General features: G+C 33.3%; 2 protein-coding genes and 2 long non-coding RNA genes across 4 annotated transcripts; 3 read left to right on the top strand and 1 right to left on the bottom strand.

Moving 5' to 3' along the window:
* Positions 1 to 153: 153 nt before the first annotated feature.
* Positions 154 to 2,853, bottom strand: LOC123228582 (pentatricopeptide repeat-containing protein At2g33680-like). The gene has a single exon (XM_044653991.1). It carries the CDS (start codon positions 2,435 to 2,437, stop codon positions 332 to 334), a length of 2,106 nt encoding a protein of 701 aa, XP_044509926.1. The 5' UTR covers positions 2,438 to 2,853; the 3' UTR covers positions 154 to 331.
* Positions 2,854 to 4,764: 1,911 nt separating this feature from the next.
* LOC123228583 lies at positions 4,765 to 6,948 on the top strand. The gene is made up of 4 exons (XR_006504733.1): positions 4,765 to 5,579; positions 5,677 to 5,865; positions 6,357 to 6,481; positions 6,562 to 6,948. It is a non-coding gene; the product is annotated as an uncharacterized LOC123228583 (long non-coding RNA).
* A 9,313-nt stretch (positions 6,949 to 16,261) lies between these two features.
* On the top strand, positions 16,262 to 18,431 carry LOC123229219. Its single transcript, XR_006504824.1, has 2 exons — positions 16,262 to 17,128; positions 17,216 to 18,431. It is a non-coding gene; the product is annotated as an uncharacterized LOC123229219 (long non-coding RNA).
* Positions 18,432 to 20,891: 2,460 nt separating this feature from the next.
* LOC123229368 (prolyl endopeptidase-like) lies at positions 20,892 to 26,587 on the top strand. The gene is made up of 11 exons (XM_044655137.1): positions 20,892 to 21,249; positions 21,358 to 21,778; positions 21,873 to 21,943; positions 22,222 to 22,381; positions 22,595 to 23,188; positions 23,371 to 23,751; positions 23,849 to 23,924; positions 24,011 to 24,074; positions 25,620 to 25,755; positions 26,142 to 26,255; positions 26,350 to 26,587. The coding sequence occupies exons 1-11, from the start codon at positions 20,984 to 20,986 to the stop codon at positions 26,413 to 26,415; spliced, it is 2,349 nt and encodes a 782-aa protein (XP_044511072.1). The 5' UTR covers positions 20,892 to 20,983; the 3' UTR covers positions 26,416 to 26,587.
* Positions 26,588 to 26,638: the final 51 nt, after the last annotated feature.

The raw sequence follows: 26,638 nt of genomic DNA on the forward strand, positions 1-26,638 counted from the left end.
CTTGTATAAGTCATTTAGCTCTATTAAGATGCATATTAGACCATAGACCACTTTCAAATAATTACTAACAACTTCTGTCTTAATGCACAATGTCAAATAATTATTTAATTAAGAAGTCATTAACTTGGTAAATCAGATAATGACACGTTGGTATTAGTATCTAAGTATTATTTTGTTAGAACACCCAGAATTACTCCTACAAATTTGATGAAGAATGATGTATCAAGAGGTTAAAAATTTTGTTGCTCTTACTGTTTTTGACTGACTACAAATGAGGTATATGTTTTACTTCAAACACTCCCACCCATCTCAAATCCAAGATGTCACAAAACTAAATCAGTAGAGAGTCGTATCCTTCATCTTCATCCTTCATTTGCTTGCATAACCTTCTAATCTCTGCCCGTATATCTCCAATCTTGGGATGCATTTGATCTCCAACAACAAACACATGGACCTGACTCTTAATTTCAATCCAGCTACACCCAGGCTCCTTAGTCACACCTCGAAGTTTCATCATCCTCCTCACCCGTTCCACATCTTCCAACTTCCCCAATGCAGTGTAAATGCTTGACAGTAACACATACACAGATGATTCTTGTGATCCCAACTCCATTAGCTTCTCTCCAGCATGGGCACCTAGCTCATAATGACGATAGTTTCGACAAGCGCTTAACAAAATTCGCCATAAACACATCCCATGATCGATGGGAGCTGAGTCAATGACCTCTTTAGCTTCATTGAGTTTTCCAGCACGGCTCAGAATATCAACCATGCAAGCATAATGCTCTACTCTTGGAACAATGCCGAAATTACTGGACATCATGTTGAAATAAAACCAGCCTCTCTCTACCAAGCCCATGTGGCTACAAGCAGAGAGAATGTTCACAAATGTTACATAGTCTGGCTTTGTACCTTCCACTAGCATCTCTTCAAAGAGTCCTAAAGCTTCATTACCATGTCCATTTTGAGAAAGCCCAGATATCATTGCATTCCATGACACAATATCCCTAACAGTCATCCTCCTAAAGACAAGGTTCCCATCTTCCAAACTCCCACACTTTGAATACATGCTTGAAAGAGCACTTCCAATTGAAAGTTCTAAACTAATTCCATACTTGACAGTACGGGCATGAACTTGCTTTCCTTGGTCCAAAGCAGCAAGGTTGGAACACGCTTTGAGGACACTGGCCATTGTTAGTTCATTAGGGAAAATCCCTTGAGCCTGCATCTTAGCATACGTACTTAGAGCCTCTTCATTTTCCCCGTTTTGTACATAACCTCCAATCATTGAAGTCCATAAAACAATATCTGGTTCTTGTAAATAATCAAACCCCTTCCGAGCATCAACAATGCTACCACATTTTGCATACATATCAACCAAAGCGGTGAGAATAAATATTTGAGATTCAAATCCCAGCTTTAACAAATAATCATGCACTTGCTTTCCTTCTTCAAGGGCAGCAGCGTCACTACAAGCATTAAGGATCCCAACAAAGGTAAACTCACTAGGCTTAATTTCATTAGAATGCATATTAGAAAACAACTCCAAGGCCTCATCAGAATCCCCACTCTGGGCATAACCGGTGATCATGGCTGACCACGTGATAGAATTCTTATCACCTGACAATTCAAACGTCCTCAGTGAATCATCCAAGCTCCCACATTTTGCATACATGGTAACAAGGGCGTTGGAAACAGAAACAATCTCAGACAACCCATTTTTAAATGCGAGACAATGTATTTGCTTTCCGCTATCAACAAAGTCTGGAGCAGCCAAACCGCTGAGAACGCTAGTAAACACGAATTCATTCTCACTCTCATCTTCTCTACGCATCAATTTAAAAAGGCCCAAAGCCTCAATCGCCATTCGTTGCAATGCATACCCAGAAACCATTGTAGCCCACGAAATGGAATTTCTTTCCGGCATCTTATCAAACATCTTGCGAGCTTCCACTACAAGACCAGCCTTGCAATACATATTGATAAGAGAACTCCCCACAAAAACGTCATAAAAGCAAGACGTTTTGATCGCAAGCATGTGAGCTTGCTGACCATAAAAGACATCGGATACACACGACACGGCTGTAAAGACACCTGTGAAAGTGTGGGCATTTGGGAAGACGTTCTCTGATCTCATCTGTTGGAAAAGCTTCATCACGGAGGAGGACCCGGCGGGACCCTGTTGAGAGTAACCGTTGATGAGACAATTCCATGAGACAACGTCTTTGTTTTGTATGTATTCGAATACAAGGTTGGCTTTTGTTAACTGACCGCACTTAGCGTAAAAATTGACAAGACTGTTTGCAAGAAATGTGCATGAAGATTTATTAGCTTTGATGATTTGAGCGTGCAAAGCCCGGCCTTCTCGGAGGCTCTTCTGTTGAGTGTGTTTGATTATTTCTTCTAAGAAGGACCGACTTTCAGGAGGAAGACGCATCGGCCCTGCTAACTTCTGGTTTCAGCTGCCATGTTTAAATACGTAGAAATTTTCCCGAATTTGAAAAAAAAAAATAGATTACTATAAAAGCCCACAGAGAAAATGGGCTTGTAGACTTCAAAACCTGGATGGTTCTAGTATGCCATGTTCTCCTTCAGTGTTCAACTGGATTTGATCCAATTCGAAGTAAGTTCATATATTAAAAAAAAAAAAAAAAACCAGTTAGAAATCGTTAAAAATAATTCCGTATCTGATCCATCAGTTTATTCGGAAGTGAGTGCTTGCAGTATTGGAATCTGAATGGCGATATGATGGACGGAAATGCAAACACAAATGCCAAAACTAATGTGGGAGCAAAAACGTCAGTGACGTTGAAACCCACAAAGAAAGGACGATTGATGAGGACTGGAAACCCAATGTTCACATTTCAACGCCCGGTACTGTGTATCTATGTCTTTTCTTTCTCTAATTCCTGTATTATCGGATGAGATATTAGCACTAAATCCATATCTATGAATCCTTGGCCTTCTCTTGTCTTGGATTGGAATGGTATTTTCCTTTTTAAATTAGCAACTTAGCATGCTGAATGGCCGATTCATGTTGTCTCTCTTCCTTTTAAATTGTTTCTCTCCAGGTCGAACTACAACTATATTTAACTCTTCAAAGATAGAATTTGAGCTAACATTTACCTTCCAGATAGTAAAGATTTATGTACATATGCCCGCATGCTATTGGTAGTGATAACCAGTAACCACTTTGATAACTATTATGTGTTACACTATGATATCCAGTTAGGGCCAGAGTCGATCCAGATCAAGCCCAGGCAATGTCGACTCCAAAAGACAACCTGAGACTCTATATGAAAATGGGTTCAATTCTTATAATGTTTTCGGAGTTAATTTCAGCTGCAGTACTCCATAATTGGCTTGAAATTATTCTTCAGGTAAATTGGACAATGGTGGCCGGTTGTAATTTATACAGAGACATCAATGCTTTTGCAGATCCAATATAATATCTCTACAGAAAATCTGATTAAAGTTTCAACATGTGGATTATGGTTATATTAGAAGGAGATGATTAAGAAAAGCTAGGCATACCATATCTCTAGTTCAACTGCTGAATCCTGACAAATAACTGTCAAGTATTCAGATCTGGCTGAAAATTTTCTCCACCGGGTTTAAATTGGGAGGCTTATAAATATGATTGGTGGAGAAATTTAGAAAGCAAAGTTCCTGACACTGCAGTATCTGGGTTTACAACTGTATGGTTACCACTAGGAACTCATTCCTTCTCATCTGAAGGTTAGTGAGAGATAATTTCTTTGAAGTTTAAGTTTCTGTTTGACTTTTTTAATTTCTCGTTTTTACCTCTCTGTTTTTCCCATGATAGGTTACTTACCACAGAACCTTTATTGCATTAATTCTTCATATGGTCCTGAGCACCTGAAAAAATGAAGCAGAGCAAAGATAGGGCAATGGCTGACATAGTTATTATCAATCATAGTATTGGTACTACCCAAGGTCATGGAGGAATGTAAGATCATTATGATGGTATTCCATCAGCATAGAGTGAGCATGCGGTTACATCTTGCACTGGTGGTTTAGTAAGGATGCTCATTCTTGTTTTATTTTTGTAACGCTGTGATGCCTCATGTTTAATCTTTGTGATACAAAAAGCATCATTTGCCTATTTATTGTTCATGAGTTAGAAATAGGCTAATTTACTTACTGTGAATTGCTGCAGAAAGAGCCTTGGCCACCGGATGATACATTTGAAATGAAGTGCAAACATTTTTTTTCCTATTATTTTAAACTTCTTAGCTCTTAACTTAAGGATGAAATGTCTTGCTTTTGACTGATATGATGGCCTAGTTATTACAAGTTTACAACTATTTCCTAAAACAGTGTCATGCATACCTCTTAGGTGGCTGACGGGGGCTCAGAAATTCTGTGTTTTGTTTTACCCTCTTTTGGAAAATAATTGGCTAAATGGTCTCACCCATATGATTTGACTATTTCACATTTTTTATTGTGTCTCTTATCATTTTCTTATTCTGTCTCCAACCTATGTCCCTTTGTTTATGATGTACTATTGTGAAAAGGATTGGTGTTCAGGGTAGTTATGTTTACCACTTTTCATGACTTGGCCATAAATTTACATCTGACTTTTACATATTATATTGTAGGGCAATAGAAGCACTGAGGGGCGTACCAAATATTGATCATAGCCAGCATTTTGTATGGACAGACATTATAGAATAGCTGCAGTGGCTGCATGACATAATCGGTTTCCAAGATTTCCATTTTGAATTTGCACGAGGGTAATGTTATTCAGAACCTGCAAATTGCCTTTTGTTTTTGGTTTTTTATTACAGCTTCATATTCATGTTTCCACAATGCTGTGACTAGTTACTCAGCTATATATGTAAAAATTACATTGAACGATCAAAGCCCATGTTTTCAGTTGGTGAATACTGGGATTTATGCAACTACAATGGTCAGGGCTCGGACTACAATCAAGGATGCATCATTTATGTTTCTCTTGCACCAAAAGAAGAGTGTACTTCTTGGGACAGAATCAGCTGCATTCTGAACTGAAATGTGATGATATATATATATATATATGCACATTTAGGAAAGTGCATTTATAGAGTTTTGTTCTATGTAAATTGGATTCCTGATGGAGAATATTGGATCTTCCACTAAGAAAAGCCTACTCTCTTTGGTAGCAAAGCATATTATTCAACCATATAAAAAATCTGCATAAACTAAATGGAGTGTTGGAATGTCTTCTGTGCACTGTTCTTCACTTAAAATACCTTTTCCAGGGAGATTTGGTGCTTATATTGATCTCTTGATTTGTAAATTTCATCTGCTTGTCTTATTTTGCACCATGACTTACCATGCTAAGTTCCATGTTAGTGGTTTATTTATTCATTCTTTTATTTAGAGATCATAAAAGTTCTTAAATTCATCTGCAAGGGAACTGTTTTATCATAAATATGTATATTGGTTAGTTTATGTCTGTTTCCCTTTCACAATGTTCATTTGCAGATAGCCTTACACAACAGATTATCCATTGGATTGATGGAACTGGACAGCTTGCTGCTGCATTTAACTTCACCACAAAGGAAATTCTTCAGGTATTTTCCAAGGGACAATTTATATGTAAAAGTTCATAGCAAACATTTCAAGCAATGTTCCCACTAGTCTCCTTGGAATAACTTTTTGTAAATTTAGTTGCCAGATGGACTTACACTCCCATTGAGAGCTAATGATCTGTAAATGCTTATTCATGATTGCCATGTGGGAAGCTGTTAAGGGACAATTTTGGTGTCTGCGTGATTCTCAAGGGAAGCCCTCAGGTCTAGTGGGATGGCCTTAAGGGCTGTTACATTCCTTGATAACCATAATACTGGCTCAACACAGGTACCACAAATTTATTGTGATTAAATGATATTGGTGTGCTTTTAGTAGACTGATGTTGCTTATTTGCATACACTGCATATTTGCATGGCTAGCCTGCCTGTTTCTAGTTTGCAAGGGGAATGACAAGAAATACTCACTGAAGTCAACATGTAACCTGATTCTCTTTGCATGAGTGGTTTTAGTTTGGGACTAGCCATTAAATGATTGTGGCATCCTGACAGTTGATATGAAGGCTTTAGCTAGTTAACGATTAATTGAATTTTTCCTTAAGTTTTTTGTAAATACTAACAGATGAGGATTGGACGGAATTTCTAGGTCAACCATGAACTGATTCTTCACCATCTCAAATTCTTAATGTAAACTCTCTCTCATCTTATAAAGTAGGCTTGAAATGTGTTTGTGATGGTGGATAGCTTATCTTATCTATCTGCTTTTGTGGTTTAAATAAGAAGTTAAAATCAACATACAATATAATTGCATCGTTTTTGCAGGCCCATCAGCTGTTCCCCTCAAATCATATTATGGAGGTAGTCACTCACCAGGGATCCCAACGGTGTTTTATGACCAGTTTTATGATTGTGGGGGTGAGTCCATTCACGGCCAAATTGTAAAATTGGTATGTTTCAGGGCTATGTTCAACCCAACTTTTGAAATAAAAATTTCTCATGGTATTCTCCTAAACGTGGCTGTACACAGACGTCCGCTGGCATGGAGGCATCCCCTCTTGATGGTCTATTATGATTCTGGAGGCCCAACCAAACCTTTATTCAGCAGTAATTGGGGAGAAAGTGTACATGAAGATTGGAAATGGTTCATGGTGCTCTGCTGGCAAAGAATGGACACTAGCAACTTCTGGTCACAGATATGCAGTATGGCAAAAATAAGTGCCCCTAACCAGGTTAATAATTATTTATTTTCCCCTTTTTCCTCAATATTTTCTTGGTGGTGATGTTCCTCATTCAGGATGGGGCTGGCTGCACCCAACAAGTAGTCATGATGTATTAATAAAGTTTCCTCTCCAATTTGCTATGGAACATTTATGATGAATAGCCCTGGAAGTAAATTCTGTCACCACCGAACAAATTGCCTTTCCTGCCTTTCTTTCTTTTTTTTTTACCCTCTAATTTTGGGGTGCCAATTAATTGCAGCGATATCAATATGGTTGGATTCAAATTGAGTCTAAGTCGATCTAAATACGGGTTGGCTCAATCTCAGCTCAAATCCAAAATGGTTAGTTTTAACTCATTTAAATAAGTCAGAGATAATATCAAGAGTCGCTAGTAGGTTGAATAGTATTATCATAAGGAGAGTCAAGTCAAGCTGTTGAACTGAATTTCCAACTCGAATTTGGCATTTAATGTTAGGACAGGACAACGGATAGAGGGCTCACTTATAGGGCGAGATTCATTCAGATGACCCTACAAATGACAGATAATAACTAATTTGAGGGACATACATAAGATTTATGAAGCAATTATGGCTTTGCCAAAATTATAATCTCTCCAGGTAATTGGTATATTTTCTGACTGCCATCCAAGGGAAAATGGAAAGCTGCTTTTTACCTATTGAATAATTTTACTAATAGATGTTGAAAAAAATTTAGACAAGAAGGAATCCATTTCAAACGAAAGTGAGAGACAAACAGGGTCCCATAGGAAACAAGAAAGTAGAATATGGGATTATCCATACATACACATCAAATGATGTAAATAGGATTGAATTCAAACTGAATTTATTTAAGTTCATTTGATAGCTCAGTTTGAACTCGAGTTTAAAAAAATGAGCTTGTTTTAATTAATTTTACCTCTTGTATAATATTAAACTGAGTTTAGCTTCATGTTATAGTTGAACTTGAGGTTGATTTCCCTCAAATTAGGTCAAATTCAAATTGGCTTAAAGGGAGCCGAATTGAATTCAAACTGACTTATATTTTAACTCGGTTTTGTTTGAATTTAACCCAAAATATAAGACATTTATATTTATTATGTTTACGTATAATTAGAGATGAAAAGGCTAAATAATGATAATAAAAGTCAAATCAAATAGTATTTGGATTGAGTTCGATTTGATTGCATGCTTATAGAGTTTGAGTTCGATATTGTTGAGCTATTAATATATCAACTTAAACTTAAGTTTGAGACAAAAGTAGTTGATTTAAATTTAGTTCAAATAATTATTTTCAACCACTTATTTAAAAAAAAAAATTACATGTAAACTCTCATAACTTAATAAGATTTTACAAGTTTAAAGCATGATTTGAAATTTTTGGAGAGTTGTTGCATTTTACCTAAGTTGAGTCATAGAGATCACGAGCTCAAACTCAACTAACAATTTAATTGTCACAATCCAATAGTTATAATGATAAAACCTATTTTAAAATTTTTAATCATACTATACCTATGTCATCTTAATGTTACTAATTTGTCTGATTCAACTGACTAATCAATCTTTGATTAAGTCTAAGATCTAATCTAAATCTAAAAAAGTTATTTTATAATTATAAAAAACAGATTATATTCCATAAATAAATCATTCCGTTTTTTCCTTTCATTGTTTTTCTTTGTTATGGTTTGCAACTTTCAAAGATTTAAAGTGATTTTTAGGGTTCTGATCCATGGTCTTGAAATTGAGAGAAAAAGAAAGAAAGTCACATGGCAGTAGAGCTGGAAAAGAGAGTCTCCCATCACCATCATAACAATCTTCGTCGGTCTCATCATTTGTGTTTTGAAAACTCCAAACAAAACAACAAATACGAATACGCCTTCTCCTTCAACCAACAGCATCTTCTATTATTTTTTAATGTTGAAACTTTTCTGAGATGCTGCTTCCATCTTCTTTTCTTGTCATCTCTTTTCTATTATTCTATCTTGACAAACATTGCACGATCGAGATCAGATCCTTTCGTTCACGTGACTCACACTGCATTAAAATATATACACTTGGCTTGTTGTAAGAGTTACAAATTACATTCTCTTTTCCATGCTCAAACCTTGTAGTGGCTTAACAGATCATACTAAATAAATAAGAGAAAATCCAATTACTAGTGAGTTTCCGATCCCTGTTTTCTTGTTTGAGTGCTCTTTATCTTTGTTTTTTCTTAACAAAAAAACCCATAATTTTGACGACCTAAACCAATCATATTTGAAATCAATTACACTACATAAGTAAAAATTTTAATCCAATAATCAAAGGGTTTAAAACTCTCGTTTTCTTGTTTAAATGACCGTACCTTTGCTTGACAGGGCTAAATTCATTATATATAAATTAAAAATTTAATCTCATATCTCGATATATTCATGGCCGAATTTCAAATTTATACCCACTTGGATACCCTCTGTGACACTGAAGAAGATACCCCCTTGGGGGCGATACTCTATATTTCAATCATTCGTTTCTTATTCCAAACCTCAATCATCCTCCTTCTCCTTTACCTTTATCTGCTGTCCCTTCTTGCCAGTAGTCTTTCTCTCTGTGTCTATGACACCAATTCCATTATCTTTCTCTCTCTCTTCAGTCAAGAATACTGTTCTTTTTCTCTCTGTTGCTTCTATTTTTCGTGGTCAAAATTTGAAGTTCTGAAAGACAGCAGAAGTTCTAGGACATCTTTGCTTGTAATCTGCGGTAAATTTTACCCAGATGCTTCACAAGATTCTACAAACAAGCTGGGGCGATGCATTTTCAGATGATATATTTATTTATTTATTTATTACCAATAAATCTTAGATTTGGTTTGTGGTTTTTTCAAGTTTTGGTTATTACCATGTTGCTTGCTTGTTTAACTTCATCATTAACAAAATTAAATTATGCAATTAGTGAGTTACTAAAGGAAATTTAATGATGAGGTGCATGAGAAAGGTGGTCCGCATGCAGAAAAAGTTGAAAGTGCATATTGGCTACAGCCATGATCATGATCATAGATGCATGGCGGCATTGATGCAATTCTTATTATACTCAACAACAGTAATTTGCAATTAATTGAATTTAATATATAAGATCAGACACAAGCTATTGCAACAATGATCACCAGCCTAATAGGTCAACTTGTCGGTAAAGGAACTTCTTAGTATTTTTAATGTAGGAGAATAAGAATTCAATTTTGAATTTGAATTTGAATTACAATGGATAAAATTATAACATTCTTTTTACAAGAATTTAAAATAACCGACAAAAACTTAAGTAGCCTCTATAAGAATACATTCATTAGAGATAAATTAAGTAGCCTCTATAAGAATACATTCATTAGAGATAAATAATATAACGGTAAAGATATAATTTTAAATGGTAAATCGATCTATATTAAAAAATTATTTTATTTTTATTACTTTTTTGTGGTTAAATAATGTATACAGAATAACTTAGTTAAATTTAATTGTCATTCTCGTGGTTTATCTAGACTTGAAGTTGTATACTTTTAATTGATTAAAAAAAAAGCATACACAGATGGACATTGTTAACTATTGTCAAGAAGTTGATTAGGGTTTCAACTTGCACCATTTATCCACAGTATATCACTTTCTCTTTCTCATGGTGTCACCACACGTCTGCCACTACTCTTCTATAATTCACTTATATTATTAACAGTAAAAAGGTTTTTCATAAACAAAGTCAATGCTTTGTTTTACATAAATATGCAAAATCACACATAAATAGAAAAAGGGTTTTCTTTCAAATGTTACTTTGGATTAGGAAGATACGATGGAAATTTGGTGCCGCCTGCTAAAGTCGAGGTCGAGAATAGCAGTCATTCTGTCCGTCTGAGCAACACCAAAAAGCATCATTGGCATATCTTTTATATAAAGTAGGAAACGCAATAAACTTTATAAGCAATACGTGAGAGCAGAGAACATATCCACTTGAACCCCAATGCCTAGCAATCATGAAGAAGGGTGAAGTTCCATGCATCGAGCTCTGCAATATGTACAAAAGTCTTATCCATCTACCAGTAGGTGATACTGATTACTCTTTCAGGCCTGTTTGCCCTCGCATTTCTAGGGTTACCCTGTTTGAGCCAAGTCACCTCTAGTGGGGTTATAATATCAAATTAAATTTAAATTCACTTCGGTTTAATATTATAAAATAAATTAAATAAAATTATTTTAATATATATTAATTAAAATATTATTATTTTGATAATTTTAAATTGAATTTTGCCACAACCAAACACTTTTAGACTCAAGGTTTTGTTACAGAATACATCACCCTTTTAAGTTTAGCTCAAACATAAATTCATCAGATTGAACTCACCCTAAGAAGTAACTTCAAAGTTTCAACTATTAGTCAACCTATTCAAAATTGATAATGCCCTTCGATAATTAAGAATTGGGAAAAAAATAAATGAATTGACCCCACCATTGCACTCATAAAAGCTCTTTCAAAAAGGAAACAAAGTGTTCAAGGATAATAAAAGTTGACACTAGAAGATGATGCACAGATGACAGGGAACAAAGCGCATGAACTTTTTTTTCAGAGCTAGCTTAGATTGAGGCATTAACAAAAAGGACGGAAAAAGTTACTTCTGGCTAGATTATAGTGGGATTTCTAATGGCGTTTAAGTAGAGGAGGATCAACTCATAATGATCCTTAGATTTCTTTGAAATCCTCCGTTTTCACCCATATAAATATACACATATATATAGAACACAGTTTTAAAAGCAATATTAAACCAAATGGTTGTCCAACTTAGGAATAGATCTATTCAATATAGTTTGGTTTTAAAAATCGATCTAATTCAATTTAAATTTGTTTAGGTCAATTTTAAATTCAGTATATATCAAGAGAGTTTGTTCATTTTTAAAACGAACTAAATTTGAAATAAAAAAAAAATCAAGCTCAATTTAACTCACCATTTCTGTAAATTGTTTGATTTGGTTTAAGGGTATCTCAAAATTTGTTTCAAACAATATTAAACAATTATTACAACGATATTTTGTTTATAAAAAATTAAATAAAATAATATTATTTTATTAATAAATTTCAAAATTTAATCATAAATTTTATAAAGATTTAAATTTCAATCTCAAAATCAAGTTTAATTTGAATTAAACCTTACAATTATTATATAAGGTAAATAAAAAAATTTAATATTAAAATATTATTATTACTTTTATTCTTACAATTATTATATAAGGTAATCTCACACAGTCTCTCATCAAAACACACATTTATTCTTACCAGCCAAATTACTATTTTTTAACTTTTTATTGTACCAATGATTCAATCATGGCCTCTCTGACACTACCCAGCATGACAACTGTTGTGAACCCAATGGACGAATGAGACATACCGACGTACGTATAGTGTTTAGAGAGGAAAATCAAGCCTTAGTTAATTTTCATCGTGGGATCTTCCTGAATCAATCCTGATACTCGGTCAAATCTATTCTTCTGTGATGTTTCAATTTTCAAACTTTAAACTGTGAAAAAATTAATTGGGTCTGGTTGGAGGTAGCTTTGAAGCAATAAATAATTGGACGGTATGTGAGTTGTCTCATAAATACATACAGCACTGTTGAGGAAGTAGCTGGTGAATAATTAATTTAATATTACTGTGAAGAGAAAGGGTAAGTGAGTCGTCTCAGCATTTCAGGCGGAAAGCTTAGGCTGTGGGAGTGATGAGTGCGACGCATCAGTCGACAAAAGGGAAGAATTCATTTTTCTTTCTCCGTTTTTTTTGGGATGAGAATTGCCATATCAAATTCAGATGTTCTAACTGGGTTGTTTAAGTGGTAATATGTATGGACATCCGAGGACGGTATGTGTTTGAAATTGGTCGAAGACATTAAAATCAAACATTCAACTAACTTAATTGAGAGATTAATTGTTGAACTTAAAATTTTTATCTATTTGATTTAATTAATTAATAATTTTTAATTAGATATAAATAGTGTAACAATCCAAATAAAGATTTTTTATTATAAAAAGAAAAAAAATTATATTCTAACTAAACAAAGAATAATTTAAATGACAAATACAAAGACATTCAAACAAAATAATACAAATTCAAAACTTATTAGAAATATATTAAGATTAAACTTAAAATTTATTATAGATATATTAAAATTAAAATTTTAATTTATTTAATTGTGAAAATTTGTTAAATTCTAAATTATCTTATTTAATATAAATGGTTCAAATCGGGCTAAATAACAAAATAAAAAATATTTAAATAAAATAATAACAGTTCGAAACTCACGGGGTATTTATCAAAATCAAAGGAAGAATTTTTTTTTTTTCGTTTCCTTCTTTGATGAGTTGGTCCAATCTGGACTATACTAATAAAGTAACTTTTACCTAGTGCGAAAAAGTTGGTTTGGCTCGAATAAATATTCAAAAAAAAAAGAAAAAGTCTTCTGATGCTTAATCAAAACGGGAAAGTGATTAATGAAAAAGGTTGATATATCAAGCAGTATGTAAAATATATATTTCCAAGGATTGACCTATGTGTCTTTGCCTTTTAATCCCATTTTCGGCTTGCCCTAATAGGTCAAAAGCATAATGGTAATTATGCTTTGAATTTTGAAGCTTCTTCTTCTTCTTATTCTTCTTCAACAGGAGTGGAGATTACCTAGGATTCCACACTTAGTGCTGCAATCAATATAATGGTAGGACCCTTTAATGGGAACTAATTTGGTACCCACTTAATATTCTTATTTTGCAATTCGAATTTTGACCAACTTGCCATAACTTATTCAAGTAACCATCATCAACATCCTCACCAGATATGGAAAATAAGCCACTGAAAATTGAAGAATTGTCATGCATGATTGAGAGCTGAGACTTAAGGATATATCATTCAAATATTTGTTTCTTAATTAAAATTAATATAAAAAATTACCATTGAAGATCAAATTATACTTTCAACCGGAATTAAATTTAGGTTGAGTTCAAATATAAATTCAATTTGAGATAGATGAATTAAAACTCGAATTATGTTGAAAATAAGTTAACTTTATATTATTAGATGTGATGTTCAAATTGATTTGAACTTGGCTTGAGTAATGTAAAATCAAATTCAAGTTTAAATCATTTGAATTGAATTGATAATTTCATGTATATCCACAAAATTCTATAGTATATATTTATGAGTGAATACGAACTGAATCAAGTTCAAGCACTCCTGAATTCAAATAAAAATTATTTGATTATAGTATAAGCTCAAAATATGTTTAATTAAAGTTAATAGTAGCTCAAATTTGACTTTATTCTTAAATTTGAAATTTGATTTGAGTTCGTGACTCAAATACATAGTTCATATTTATAATTTAGATTTATGAGTTAAGTTCATAGTTTATTGATTAAATGATATTATTTTATTTAATAATAGATAAAATATTATCTTTTCACGATTGTTTAACATAATTTAATTAAATCATAAATTAAATTTAAATTGAATTTAACTATTCAGTTAATTTATGAGCCAAATTAAATTAATTTTTTTTATTTTTAATTCAACTCAATTCTCTACCTTCTTAACTCGAATATGACCTAAACATCAGTTTTTAAAACCAACTAATCTTTTCAATTTTAGATCAAATTAAGTTTATCCTAATCTAACTTAAGACAAACCGAATGAACTCAATTGACGTCCAACCGTCATATTGGAGTCACCTAGAAGAAGCCACCAAAGTTCTTAAAGACAAATTGTACTCGTGATAAAATTCAGGTATCCCGTCACTTCTATCTTAAAGTATTCTTGTTCCCTCATTTATTTTGATAATGCCAACTTCTTCCCATACAGTCAGCCAGGGCAGGTGCTCAGAAAGACGCAGAAGCAAAAAGAAACCATCTAATACTTTTTACAGATTTTTTTTCGCTGTATTATTTAGAATCTTTTTGCCACACCTATCAATGTTGTCATTATTGGTATAATATTTTATAATACAATATTATATAAATAAAAAATAATTTATATTATAGAATGTATTATTATTAATATAATATATATTATTAATATAAAGCAATATAATTTTTAGAGAAAATAATAATATATTAAGAGAGTATATAAAAAATTTTAAATTTTTTAAATTACTTGTAATAATTTTTAAAATGAAAATGTGTTAATTATATTTTTTAATTATTTTATTTTTAAAAAATTATATCATACGTTGCTATGTGATACTCGATACATGATACATAAAATTACAATTTCAACATATGATATGATACATAATTGCTAGCTCACACAAAACGGAGATGAATTCATAAATAAGCATAAAACATACATACGAGAGAATACTATGTGTCTTAAAATGTGTCTTTAGAGTTTTAGCGAGTTTGATTAGATTTTATTGACAAAGGTTGAATTTAAATGACTCGAATATTATATCTGAAAACAATATTATATGTATTCATTTTAAATATATAAATACATATATATTTATATATATTATCATATGATTGAATCTCATTTTATATTAATTTAAAATTAATTAATTATATAATAATATATATAAAATATGTATTTATTTATATACAAAAAATAAATATATATAATTTTATTATATATTTGGATTAAGCTTGAATTAAGTTTGTAAATATTGGACTTAATTTAAATACACACTAATAAACTCTTAAAAGATTAAATCTCAAGGTTAAAAATAGGGTTAGATTCGAATCGAACCCATTTAAACTTGGTTCGAACTAATCCAAAACAAGCCAGCCGTAATCAAGTTCGGTCGAATTTGAGTTTGAGCTACTCGTCAGATTTTTTAATTAAAAATTTTAATACAAAAGTACATCGTTTTAACCAATATGTATTAAAACGATATCGTTTTAATAACGAAAAACCAGTCAAATTGAATTCAGATCAAGTTTAAACTTAACTTTCATAAACTCAAACTTAGTTATATGTGAACCGAATTAAACTCAAGCAAGCTTGAGCTTAACTCGGCTTGAATCTAGCTCGAGTTAAAAGCTCCGTTCAGCTCTAATATTTTTGTATCTTATATAATAAATTATATATATAAAACATAGGATTTAACTGTATTTTTGTATGAGTTTCAATCAAATTTAATTCAACAACCTCTCTTGAATTCGAATCCCATGTAAACTCGATAAATTCAAATTGGAACTTAATAATAGTAGAGCGAATTCAGTTGTAATCCTAATTTCAATACCCGGGAGTGTTAAAAGTTTGTCACGTTAAGAACGCGAGGGGATAAAAGGTTAATGCTTTTTCATGCGAGCCACATCGACTGAATGAGAGAGACGGAGACCACTATTCTTATCCTCTGAAAGAAAAGATAAGCGTTAACGTCCCATTGATTTTATCGTCGCTTAAATGAGTTTGACTAGAGTGGCAAGCAATTATTCTGAAATTTGAAGGTCAGTGAACCAACTATAAGTGGGTTGTTACAGCTAATTTCCTGTTTCAAAATCCGACGGATACCATGACTCACCCACCCAATTGAACGATCAAGATAAAAAATGAATTGATGATAGCTTGACCCTAGTCATCTATTTGTCTCACAACAGCATCAACAATGAAAGTGGTAGGTAAAGCCAAAACAAAACTTAAACAAGAATAATCTCTAACTTAATTATGCCAAATTAATCAGTCCCCTTTCTTGCTTTTCTTGATATGCAGAGAGAAAGAGAGCGTGGTGTGCATGAGTGAGTGTGTTTTGTGAGAAACGAGGGAGTGAAAAGGGGATTTTAGTGCGAGGAACGCAAGAAAAGACTGAGGGAGATGGTGGGTTTGCATCAGAAACGAGGGAGAAGTGAAGAATAACTATGATGATTCTTTGATCTTCCTTCTGAATATATATGCTATTTGCTATATATGCAGCCTCCGTTCCCAATAAGAATGATATGATCTATCTTATCTGATTTTATTTGTCCGTCTTTTCCACTCTGAAACAAACCGTCACTCTTCCTCCGTAATTAATTACCCCCATCGGCCTCCATCATCTCAACTCTCTCTTCTCTCACTCACTTATTTACTGTTCTTCACATCTTAAATAGAACCCATCTGTCGTCTTTACAGTCTTCTTATTTGTTGTGGCTCCCTACCTCTCATCTTGTTCGTGTGAGTTTGTTTATGGTGTGTTTCACAAGGACAGTTGTTGATTTCATGCGGGTTTAACAAAGGGCTTCTTACAGAGGTTATTGGCATTCTGTCCACCTCCCATCAATTGAAATCATTATTCTCTTTCTTCGAGTTGGAGGTGGGCATACTGCCAACTGAGCTCTGTTGGTTTCTCTTTGTAAAGCCCTCGTGATTTATCCCTCCAGCTTTTATCTCATGTTCTGCGATAAAGAGCAAGGTAAAGACCACGCATATCCCATGATTGTCTTCATCTTTTCTTCCTTAATAATCTGTCTTATTTTCTTTGTGATGAATGATCATGCAGTGACTGTTTCTGGCGATCCTGGATATCTATTTGATAACCTCAACTTTACTATTTGTTTTCCGGAGGAAAAAAAGGAAAAAAAAAAGCTTCCAAAATCATCACTTTTATCAGTACCTTCATCTTTTTCACCTGATCGCTATTTTTTTTTTCAGGGTTAAGAGGTAACTACAACTTTGTGAATGACTTTTTATTACTCGGGCAAGCTACTTTGAAACCCTAGTTTTATGTTTCCACCGACCCGGTACTTGAGATTACCTCTTTTTTTTTTTTTTTACAATTTTCCGATCTAGGGTTTCATCAGTCTCGTCTGGAAAACCATTATATTTCTCATATCTAGCGCTTTACTCCGAAAGATCTGTTTCTTTTGAGATCAATTTTTATCCTACAATTCATACTACATATAAACTTTTGTCAGAACTCATGAGGCCTAAATGATATCTTCCATTGAAGAAATCTGAAACCAGATTTTGTCTTACTGCATCTATATCTTCAAATCTTTGTAAATTGTGTTGATTACAATTAGAGAAATAGATTTTTGGATTCATGGCTTCATGCATGACTGCCACCATTTTTACCATGTCAGTCATTTTAGTTAATTATTATTAGTACTTATTAAAATTAATCATCAAACTTCTGTATAGGCAGCCCTAGTCCTGTATACGTTTTTATACAGTCCGAACTCATCTACGTAGCCTCATGATTGAAGACTGACAACGCTATTTAATATGTTCAAACTAACCTTGTCCCACTCTCACATCTCTGGACATTTGGCAGCATCGAGAGGTTGTTGGGTCGTGAGTTTCACGAAGGCTTGAAGCGGGTGGATGAAGTTAGGTTAGGCTCCTTTAAGGCGGGGCTGAGGCGCTGAGCGCTAGCCCACTGGGGGGTCCCTGGTTAGTTGTGGTTGCTATTATTTCGTCGGAGTCAAATAGTCAAAGCATTTTAAACTTCGTCAAGTGTACGATTCATCTACAACTGGAAGAAGAATAAAGGAATGCCTTGTAATTCCCTGTACTATTTTCCAGTATAGTTTTGGTCTCTTATCGTGTTAACATAGAATTCCAATTGTGCTCACAGTCGAGATTAAACAGTAGTTAATGTTCACATTAGTTATACACATTACGCCAAAACTCAAATTCTTATCATGTTGTGATTGTTCAAGAATTTTAAGATATTGTGTTCAGATACCTAGTTAAGAAACGAACATGTTCTCCAATTTGCTATATCTCTTTGATTTTTCATGTTAGGGTTATGAGGAAGATGAGCATATGGAATTAGGGTTGAGTTTTATCCTTTGAAGCAGATTGAATGTGTGAAAACTCTTAGGAAGAAAACAATTAAACTGGAAATTCGAAAAATCAAATTCTCTCTTACTTGATTGACTTATATGATATCAAAATAATTAACTGAATTATGATTTTATTATACTAAACAATTAAAGCAAATATGGTGGAAAAAAATATTATAATTTAACATAGAAAATTTTTCAATGTAAAAAGTAAAATCACATTATCTTTATTTAAATAAAGCACTCTAATTAAAACAACAAAATAATGAATATAATAGTATACTTGAAAATATATATTTTACATTACATACATAAAAAATAAACTTTCATAGTCTAAAATATGATACCATATGTTTTTAAAATACTAAGAGCAATCTAGATAAAAAAAAATAGAGTTTTTCTAATAGTTGTTTAAATAAAACTGGAAAGCACAATCAATTACATTTTAATATAGATAACTGTTTATCTGAAAATCAAAAGATGATCTCCATCGTCAACGATCAATCTTCTACAGTAGTTTAAAAATCAGAACTCCCACAAATGTATACGAAAATCCAAGCCGACATTTTTGTTTTTTTAATTTATTTTCTTTATTCCAATTTTAATACGTTATTTATAAGTATATATTGAATTCTTATTTTTACATAATTTATGAATATAATGATCAGATTTTTTTATTAAATAAATTTAAATTTTTTCGTGTAAGAAGAGACTTAAAAACCCAACAAAAACAAGTTTGATGTTTGGTAGATGAGTTCGAATTCTTATTTGAGCACCTAATATTATATGATGAGGTGGGAGATCGGGTATATAAGGTTCACTCATGTTATAATCTTCTAGGCATCTGGCTAGCTCAAATGACCACTTAAAATTATTATCATGGGTTCCTCCAGGAAAATCTTCACAATTAGCACCAATGATTTGCAACCAAACTAGAGCAACTGGTCGGATTTGTTCAGAACTTGGAGGCCAGTCTAATGGCCTCAACCTACGAAATGTTTAGAGTCCCAGCATCTATACAACATAATGCAACATCGTGAGACTAGAAGTTTCTGAAATAGCGCTGTCTGAGTTTTAATTATATAAAATACCATGCAACAACTGATTATAAACAACAAATTTTATTGTTAATAAATTGAAGGGAAATAGGAAATAGTGTATAATTAAAATCTTTAATGGCCCAAGCCCATGGGCTCTGGGAACAATGAGCACTTCATTAATGATGATACAAGTATAAAAGAGAGTTGTTCCTTTTTTTTTAACTGTAAAGAAAATTTTAAGTAGGATTATACCGAAACAACTCCAATCAACTAAATTGTAATATGTGATGAATCCAAATTGTTCTTCACCCAACAGAGAACATTGAAAGACAATAAACTAGAAGAAAAGATAATGTTTTCAAATTAGAACTTGCTCTTGCCTCGGTGATGGCTTCGGTCCGGTTTTTCAGTTGGACCGGTATATGGCGACTATTAATAAACATCAATATATATATATACCTATATATATGGGTCCAGCCGTCCAAACAGAACAAATTTGCTAGTCTCTCACACAATTGACATTGGGTTAATGGGAATTTGCCATGTGTATCTTTTTTGACTAAACATTTTGAAATTAAGTAGTGTCACTTTCAAGTTGTCGTCTTTCAGTGCCTATGGGCTTTCGAAGAAGCAATGACGATGAAACGTGGATGAAAAAAACAATTAGCTTTACCCAATTGGTGACTAGGAGAGAATGAGCGTCAAATCCAATTTAAATTACTTAAATTTGAATAGGATGAATTAAGTTTTAACTATAGATTAGATTTATTTTTATAAAATAAAATGAGTTGATGATTAAGATAAAATTTAAAATTAAATTATTTTAAAGTTAAATGGAATTATAATTCATTAATTTGAAATATAATTTGAATTATCTATTTTAAATTCAAATTGATTTTAAATTAAGTTTTATTTGACTTTACTCATATTAAATTCAATTTTAGAGAATTCAAATTTGTCTCAAATAAATTGATTTCAAATTAAAAAATTTTAATTCAAACTTAAATTAAATCAATTTAAATTAATTGAGTCATCTAAAAGTTCATTTTATTTAACAATTTTTTATCTTTTTTATTTCATATGATATTTATTTTCCATACTGACTTTTTAATAGCTTTTTTTTTACTATATCATCAATTAATCCGGACAAGTTAAATTCGAATTTAAAACAAAGTTTTGAGGTGATCTTTCTTCGGACTTGACAGGATGGAATCCACACTTGCTGACTCAATAGCGTGACAATTGGGACAACTAAATGAAGTATCTTCGTAAACTGTAACCTTGAAATTTCGGTGGTGCAGCATAGAAAAGACATTCCAATTCCAATGATAACGTGGTTACAGATGACCCCAAAATGACGACATCTAAAGGCTACAGTATCCACAAGCTTAACCCAAGCACAGCCCCCAATCGAATCGTTGAAGAAACGCCGTTGTGACCATGTACTCATACTCTCGCCACACGTGGCGTTTTTGTAATTTCATACCACGATTTGACCGCTGGCAAATGCTCGAAACACACGCCCCTCTATATTTGCCCCTCGAACATAGCAAGCAAAGACCTAATTTTAAATTTTTCTCGTCAAGTCGTGCAATTATGGGCTCGCTTTCCGCCATTGGCGAACGCTTGCAGTATCCGACCGTTCGTAGAGACGAGTCTGTGGTCGATGATTACCATGGCGTTAAGATTGCCGATCCTTATCGATGGTAATTGACTGCAAAAATTCAATTTCCGAATGAATTTAACTTGAGCGAAATTGTTTTTCTGGCCATTTCTTCTTGTTTGATGTTACTTTCTTGTTTTGTTATGGATAGGCTTGAAGATCCAGATGCCGAAGAAGTGAAAGATTTTGTGCAAAAGCATGTGAAATTGACAGACTCGGTGCTTGAGAAATGTGAATTAAGGGGAAAGTTTCATGAGAAGATGTCGAAGTTACTTGATCATCCACGCTATGATGCACCGGCTAAGCGAGCGAATAAGTATTTTTATTTCCATAATAGTGGACTTCAAGAGCAAAATGTTCTTTATGTTCAGGATAGTTTAGATGGAGAACCGAAGGTTTTGCTTGATCCAAATACGCTTAGTGAGGATGGAACCATTGCATTGTCCCAGATTGGGATTAGCGAGGATGCTAAATATTTGGCATACTCGCTTAGTTCGAGTGGAAGTGATTGGACCACTATCAAAGTAATGAGAATTGAGGATCAAAAAGAAGAGCCTGATACTTTGTCTTGGGTCAGTTCAGTTTGTTGCATTATGTTTTCTAGATTTTTAAATTGATAAGCAACGATGATTTATGGCTTATGAATTGTATTACTTCTTGTTACAGGTTAAATTTTCGGGTATAAGCTGGACTCATGATAGTAAAGGGTTTTTCTACTCCCGCTACCCAGCTCCAAAGTAAGTGTTTATCATCTAAGTATGATGTATGAGTAGTAAGGAAATGAGTGGGATGTCATTCGATCCATCCTTAAGGGTATAATTTGGAACAACTTAGAGAATTTTAATTGGTGTTGTTATAATCATAATAGTTCTGAAGGATAATTTTGGGAAAGTTTTATATCATTGGAAAAGCTAGGGTGTTATTTTCATCTGTTAATTCATCAGACAAATTTCATATGTTTTTTTTTTTTTAAATTTTGAAGATATGATTATGTAATGGTAATTCTATTCTGTAGAGAGGGAGAAGTAGATGCTGGGACCGAGACTGATGCTAACCTCTACCATGAGCTTTACTATCATTTCTTGGGTACTGAACAGTCCGAAGATATCTTATGCTGGAGAGATTCAGAAAACCCCAAGTATACATTTTCAGGCAGTGTTACAGAAGATGGGAAGGTAATCATCTTTTAACGACCTGTTGCCTGTGTAAAATTTATTTCTTTATTTTGAGTAATTTTCTGGGTGGTTTCTTTTCCATAAGAAGGTCTATAAAAGTTAATTGTTTGCATGTCTGAAATAGGTCTAAATAGATAGGTTTTATGAAAATTGTAAGTTGTGTATGGAATTCTTGCAAGTTGACTCTAATTTTATGCTCTCTTTTTTTGGTAGTTTCTTCTCCTGTATATAAGTGAGAGTTGTGACCCAGTCAACAAGCTATATTACTGTGACTTCTCTACTCTGCCAGAAGGCCTTGAGGGTTACAAGAAAAAATCTGGCCTTCTTCCATTTGTTAAGCTTATTGATGGATTTGATGCAGAGTATACGGCAATTGCAAATGATGAAAGTGTCTTTACTTTTCTCACAAATAAAGATGCTCCAAAATACAAATTAGTTAGAGTAGATCTCAAGGAACCAAGTACTTGGTCTGATGTTGTCCCAGAAGCTGAGAAAGATGTGCTTGCATCAGCTTGTGCTGCTAATGGAAATCAAATGATTCTTAGTTACATGAGTGATGTGAAACATGTTCTGCAGATAAGGGACTTGAAAACTGGTTCCTTCCTGCATCCATTACCAATTGATATCGGCTCCGTTTATGATGTATCTGCTCGTCGTGAAGACAATATAATTTTCATTCATTTTAGTGGCTTCCTCACACCTAGCATCATATATCAATGTGACTTGGCTGAAGAGTCTCCAAAAATGAAGATATTTCGTGAAATTATCGTTCATGGATTTGATCGCACTGACTTCCAAGTTGATCAGGTAAGTGATTGTTGATCTTTTACTTTTTGTCTTGCCTCATCTTTAATTTGGTTGTTGTGCTTTTAGCATAATGTTGTTTTGTGCTACATTCTTCACTTTTGTTCATGAACCTTTGTTAAAGATAGCATTTCCTTAAATAGTTGTCTAAGCATCTATTACTTTCTTGCTAAACTTGGATTCAGGTTTTCTATCCAAGCAAGGATGGTACAAAGATACCAATGTTCATTGTATCCAGAAAAAATATTACTTTAGATGGATCACACCCCTGTTTGTTATATGGATATGGTGGATTTAACATTAGTCTCACACCCTCATTTAGTATCAGTCGTACTGTGCTCACAAGACATCTTGGTGTTGTATTCTGCCTTGCCAACATTCGTGGTGGTGGAGAATATGGGGAAGAATGGCACAAAGCTGCCCAGCTTTCAAAAAAACAGAATTGCTTTGATGACTTCATTTCTGCTGCTGAGTACCTCATATCTGCTGGCTACACGCAACCCAAAAAGTTGTGTATTGAAGGGGGCAGCAATGGGGGGCTTCTTATTGGTGCTTGTATAAATCAGGTAAATGTTTTAGTTGTTTGGTTGTATATTATGCTTGTATCTTTTGTCATTATAAAAGTGAATTTATAAATTGCAAAATTAACTTTGACAATTGCAGAGACCTGATCTTTTTGGTTGTGCTCTGCCCCTTGTTGGGGTGATGGACATGCTGCGGTTTCACAAATTTACCATAGGTTAGTTTAATTATTTGGCTTCTGCAATGCTTTTTTTTTTTTTCAAATTTTAGCATCACATAAATTGATGAAGACTTGCTTACTAGGTCATGCATGGACTTCTGAATATGGTTGTTCAGAAAAGGAGGAAGAATTCCAATGGCTAATCAAGTGAGTACTAGATACTAAAACTTGATTTTATGTGTTTAATATGAATTTTATGTTAAAAATTATTTAATCAGAAACTAAGCATTGCAACTTACCTCTTATCCTCATGATATTAGGCCCCTAGTGATTAGTGTCTAACATACATTTTTGAATGAAACTACAACTGCACTATTTTTTGGTGTATGTGAATTTGAACTACCTAGTTCACGACCTAATTTGAACCGCTTGCATCTGTTCGACTTAGATGCTTGCAAAATACACCTTAGTAAGCCTTTGAGTTCTCAAAACCCCAAATAAGAAGAAGTGAACAAGAAATAGAGTGATTGAAGAGACTTATTAGAAATACAAAAAAGGTTAGATACAAAAGCTTCATACTTGCTTTGAGGGAGCTTGTGTTCCTCACTATCCATGTATAAATGATTTGACTCTTATTTATAGGTAAATACCACCTCTTCAAGATGTGACTAAATTTGATTCCTTTGCCACTAAGTACAAGATGTGGTTCAAATTAGTTGACCCAGAAATATCCTAAGAAGTATTCTGTCTAGAAAATATCTACCCTAACTACAAGCTTCTAGAGAGATAAAACTCTAAATGGATCTAGAGAGCTATAGAATGGTGTGGAACCTTATAGAGACAATACGCTTCCAGAAAACTCTACTACCTTGGCTTCGATACCAACCGTCGTGGTTTGATTTGAATCTTTTGCAACCATGCAACTTTGGATGGTTTGTCTTCACCCTTGAAGCATAAGTCTGTGTTCTCAAAATTTAAAATGAGAACAATTGAACAAGAGGAGTGATTAAAGAGAGCATTAATAAAAACGTGTTAGATACAAAAGCTTTACAGTTGTTTTGAAAGAGCTTGTTTTCTCACTATGTACAAATGACCCTACTCGTATTTGCAGGAAAATTCCACCTCTTCACTTCTTAACTATAATTGATTCTTTGATCATCAAGTATATGATGTCACTTAAATTAGTTGACTTAGAAATATTCTAGCATATCTTAAGGAGTATTCTCTTTGTAAAAATATCTACTCTTACTACAAGATTTTAGAGAGATAAAGCTCTAACATGGGTTTAGAGAGACAATAAGCTTCTTGAACTTTTCACATTCTGCCAACATTTTCTAGTATCTTCTACCACTTTTTGAAACCTTTAAACTCTTTGAATCTTTTATGAATGTCCCAAAACACTCTTCCCAAAACACTCTACCTAATATAGAGATTTAAAAGAAAAAAACTTTATAAGAACACACGAATGAACTTACGACCTCATGACTCGGCTTAAATAAACTCTTAAAAATTATGGGGTTTCAATGAAATTTTTTAATATTAAATGATTAAAAATTTTAGTCAAACTTGAGCCAACGTCTTACTTGCTTGACAAGGTCTGTATATTTAATTGAGATGAGGTTGAGCTAAAACTACTCACACAGCTTGTTTGCCTCCTACAAATTATTGTTTTTTGACTCTTCTTAAGGCAGAAAGGCAATAGATATTTAGATTGGGAATCTCATTTTTCTATGTTTATTTCCCGCTCTCAAGGTATTCGCCATTGCATAATGTCAGAAGACCATGGGAACTGCATCCTGATCGACCTTGCCAGTATCCGCCTACCATGCTCTTGACTGCTGATCATGATGACCGCGTAGTGCCTTTGCACACATTGAAATATTTGGCGGTGAGTGTCCTTGTCCATTATTAATATTTGTCATGATGTGTGAATGCGTATGTCTAATTCCCAGCATTTGCTGTGTATAGGCTATACACCACAAGTTTCATTTGTGATTTTTTATAAATAAATATCTATTTATACAGTATTATTTTTCCAGTCTAATCGTCAGGTCAACAAGTCTGATATAAAACCCAGACCGGGCATTTGACTGGGTCAAGGCCCAGTCTGGTAATTATAGCATTGGATATACCTTTCAACATTTCACATTTCTGTTAGCACTATAGGAGTCGAGTTCTGTCTGTGTATGTGCCATTACAAAAAATTACCCATGTGTTGCCATTATTGTGAATTTGGACGTCAACATGTTTACTCCTCTCTCATGCTTCCAACAGACTCTGCAATATGTTCTGTGCACAAGCTTGGAGAATAGCCCTCAGACCAACCCGATTATTGGTCGCATTGAGTGTAAAGCTGGACATGGAGCAGGACGTCCAACACAGAAAATTGTAACCATCCCTTTTATGATTACTTGAGTTCTGTATCATGTATATATTATTTTTCCTTTATTTCAAGTATTTACCTTGACGCTTCCTACTGCAGATTGATGAAGCAGCAGATCGCTATGGCTTCATGGCAAAGATGTTAGATGCTTCTTGGACTGAGTAGCCAAAAACGAATTTCTTCTTGTTGGTAAAATCATTAAATGTAACTAATAACCACTTTTTTTGTCAAAATTTATTTTTGGCTATATCTTAGTGATTGTTGAGCATTCAAATATAGTCATAACATGTGACATAATTTTAAACTTCCGATAATTAAATTTAGCATTTGAAGACAATTTTATTTGAAAATTAAACCTATGCTCAATGTTTTAGTTATTGGAACGGCT

Source organism: Mangifera indica, chromosome 11 (genome assembly GCF_011075055.1).
Source record: "Mangifera indica cultivar Alphonso chromosome 11, CATAS_Mindica_2.1, whole genome shotgun sequence".
NCBI lineage: Eukaryota > Viridiplantae > Streptophyta > Magnoliopsida > Sapindales > Anacardiaceae > Mangifera > Mangifera indica.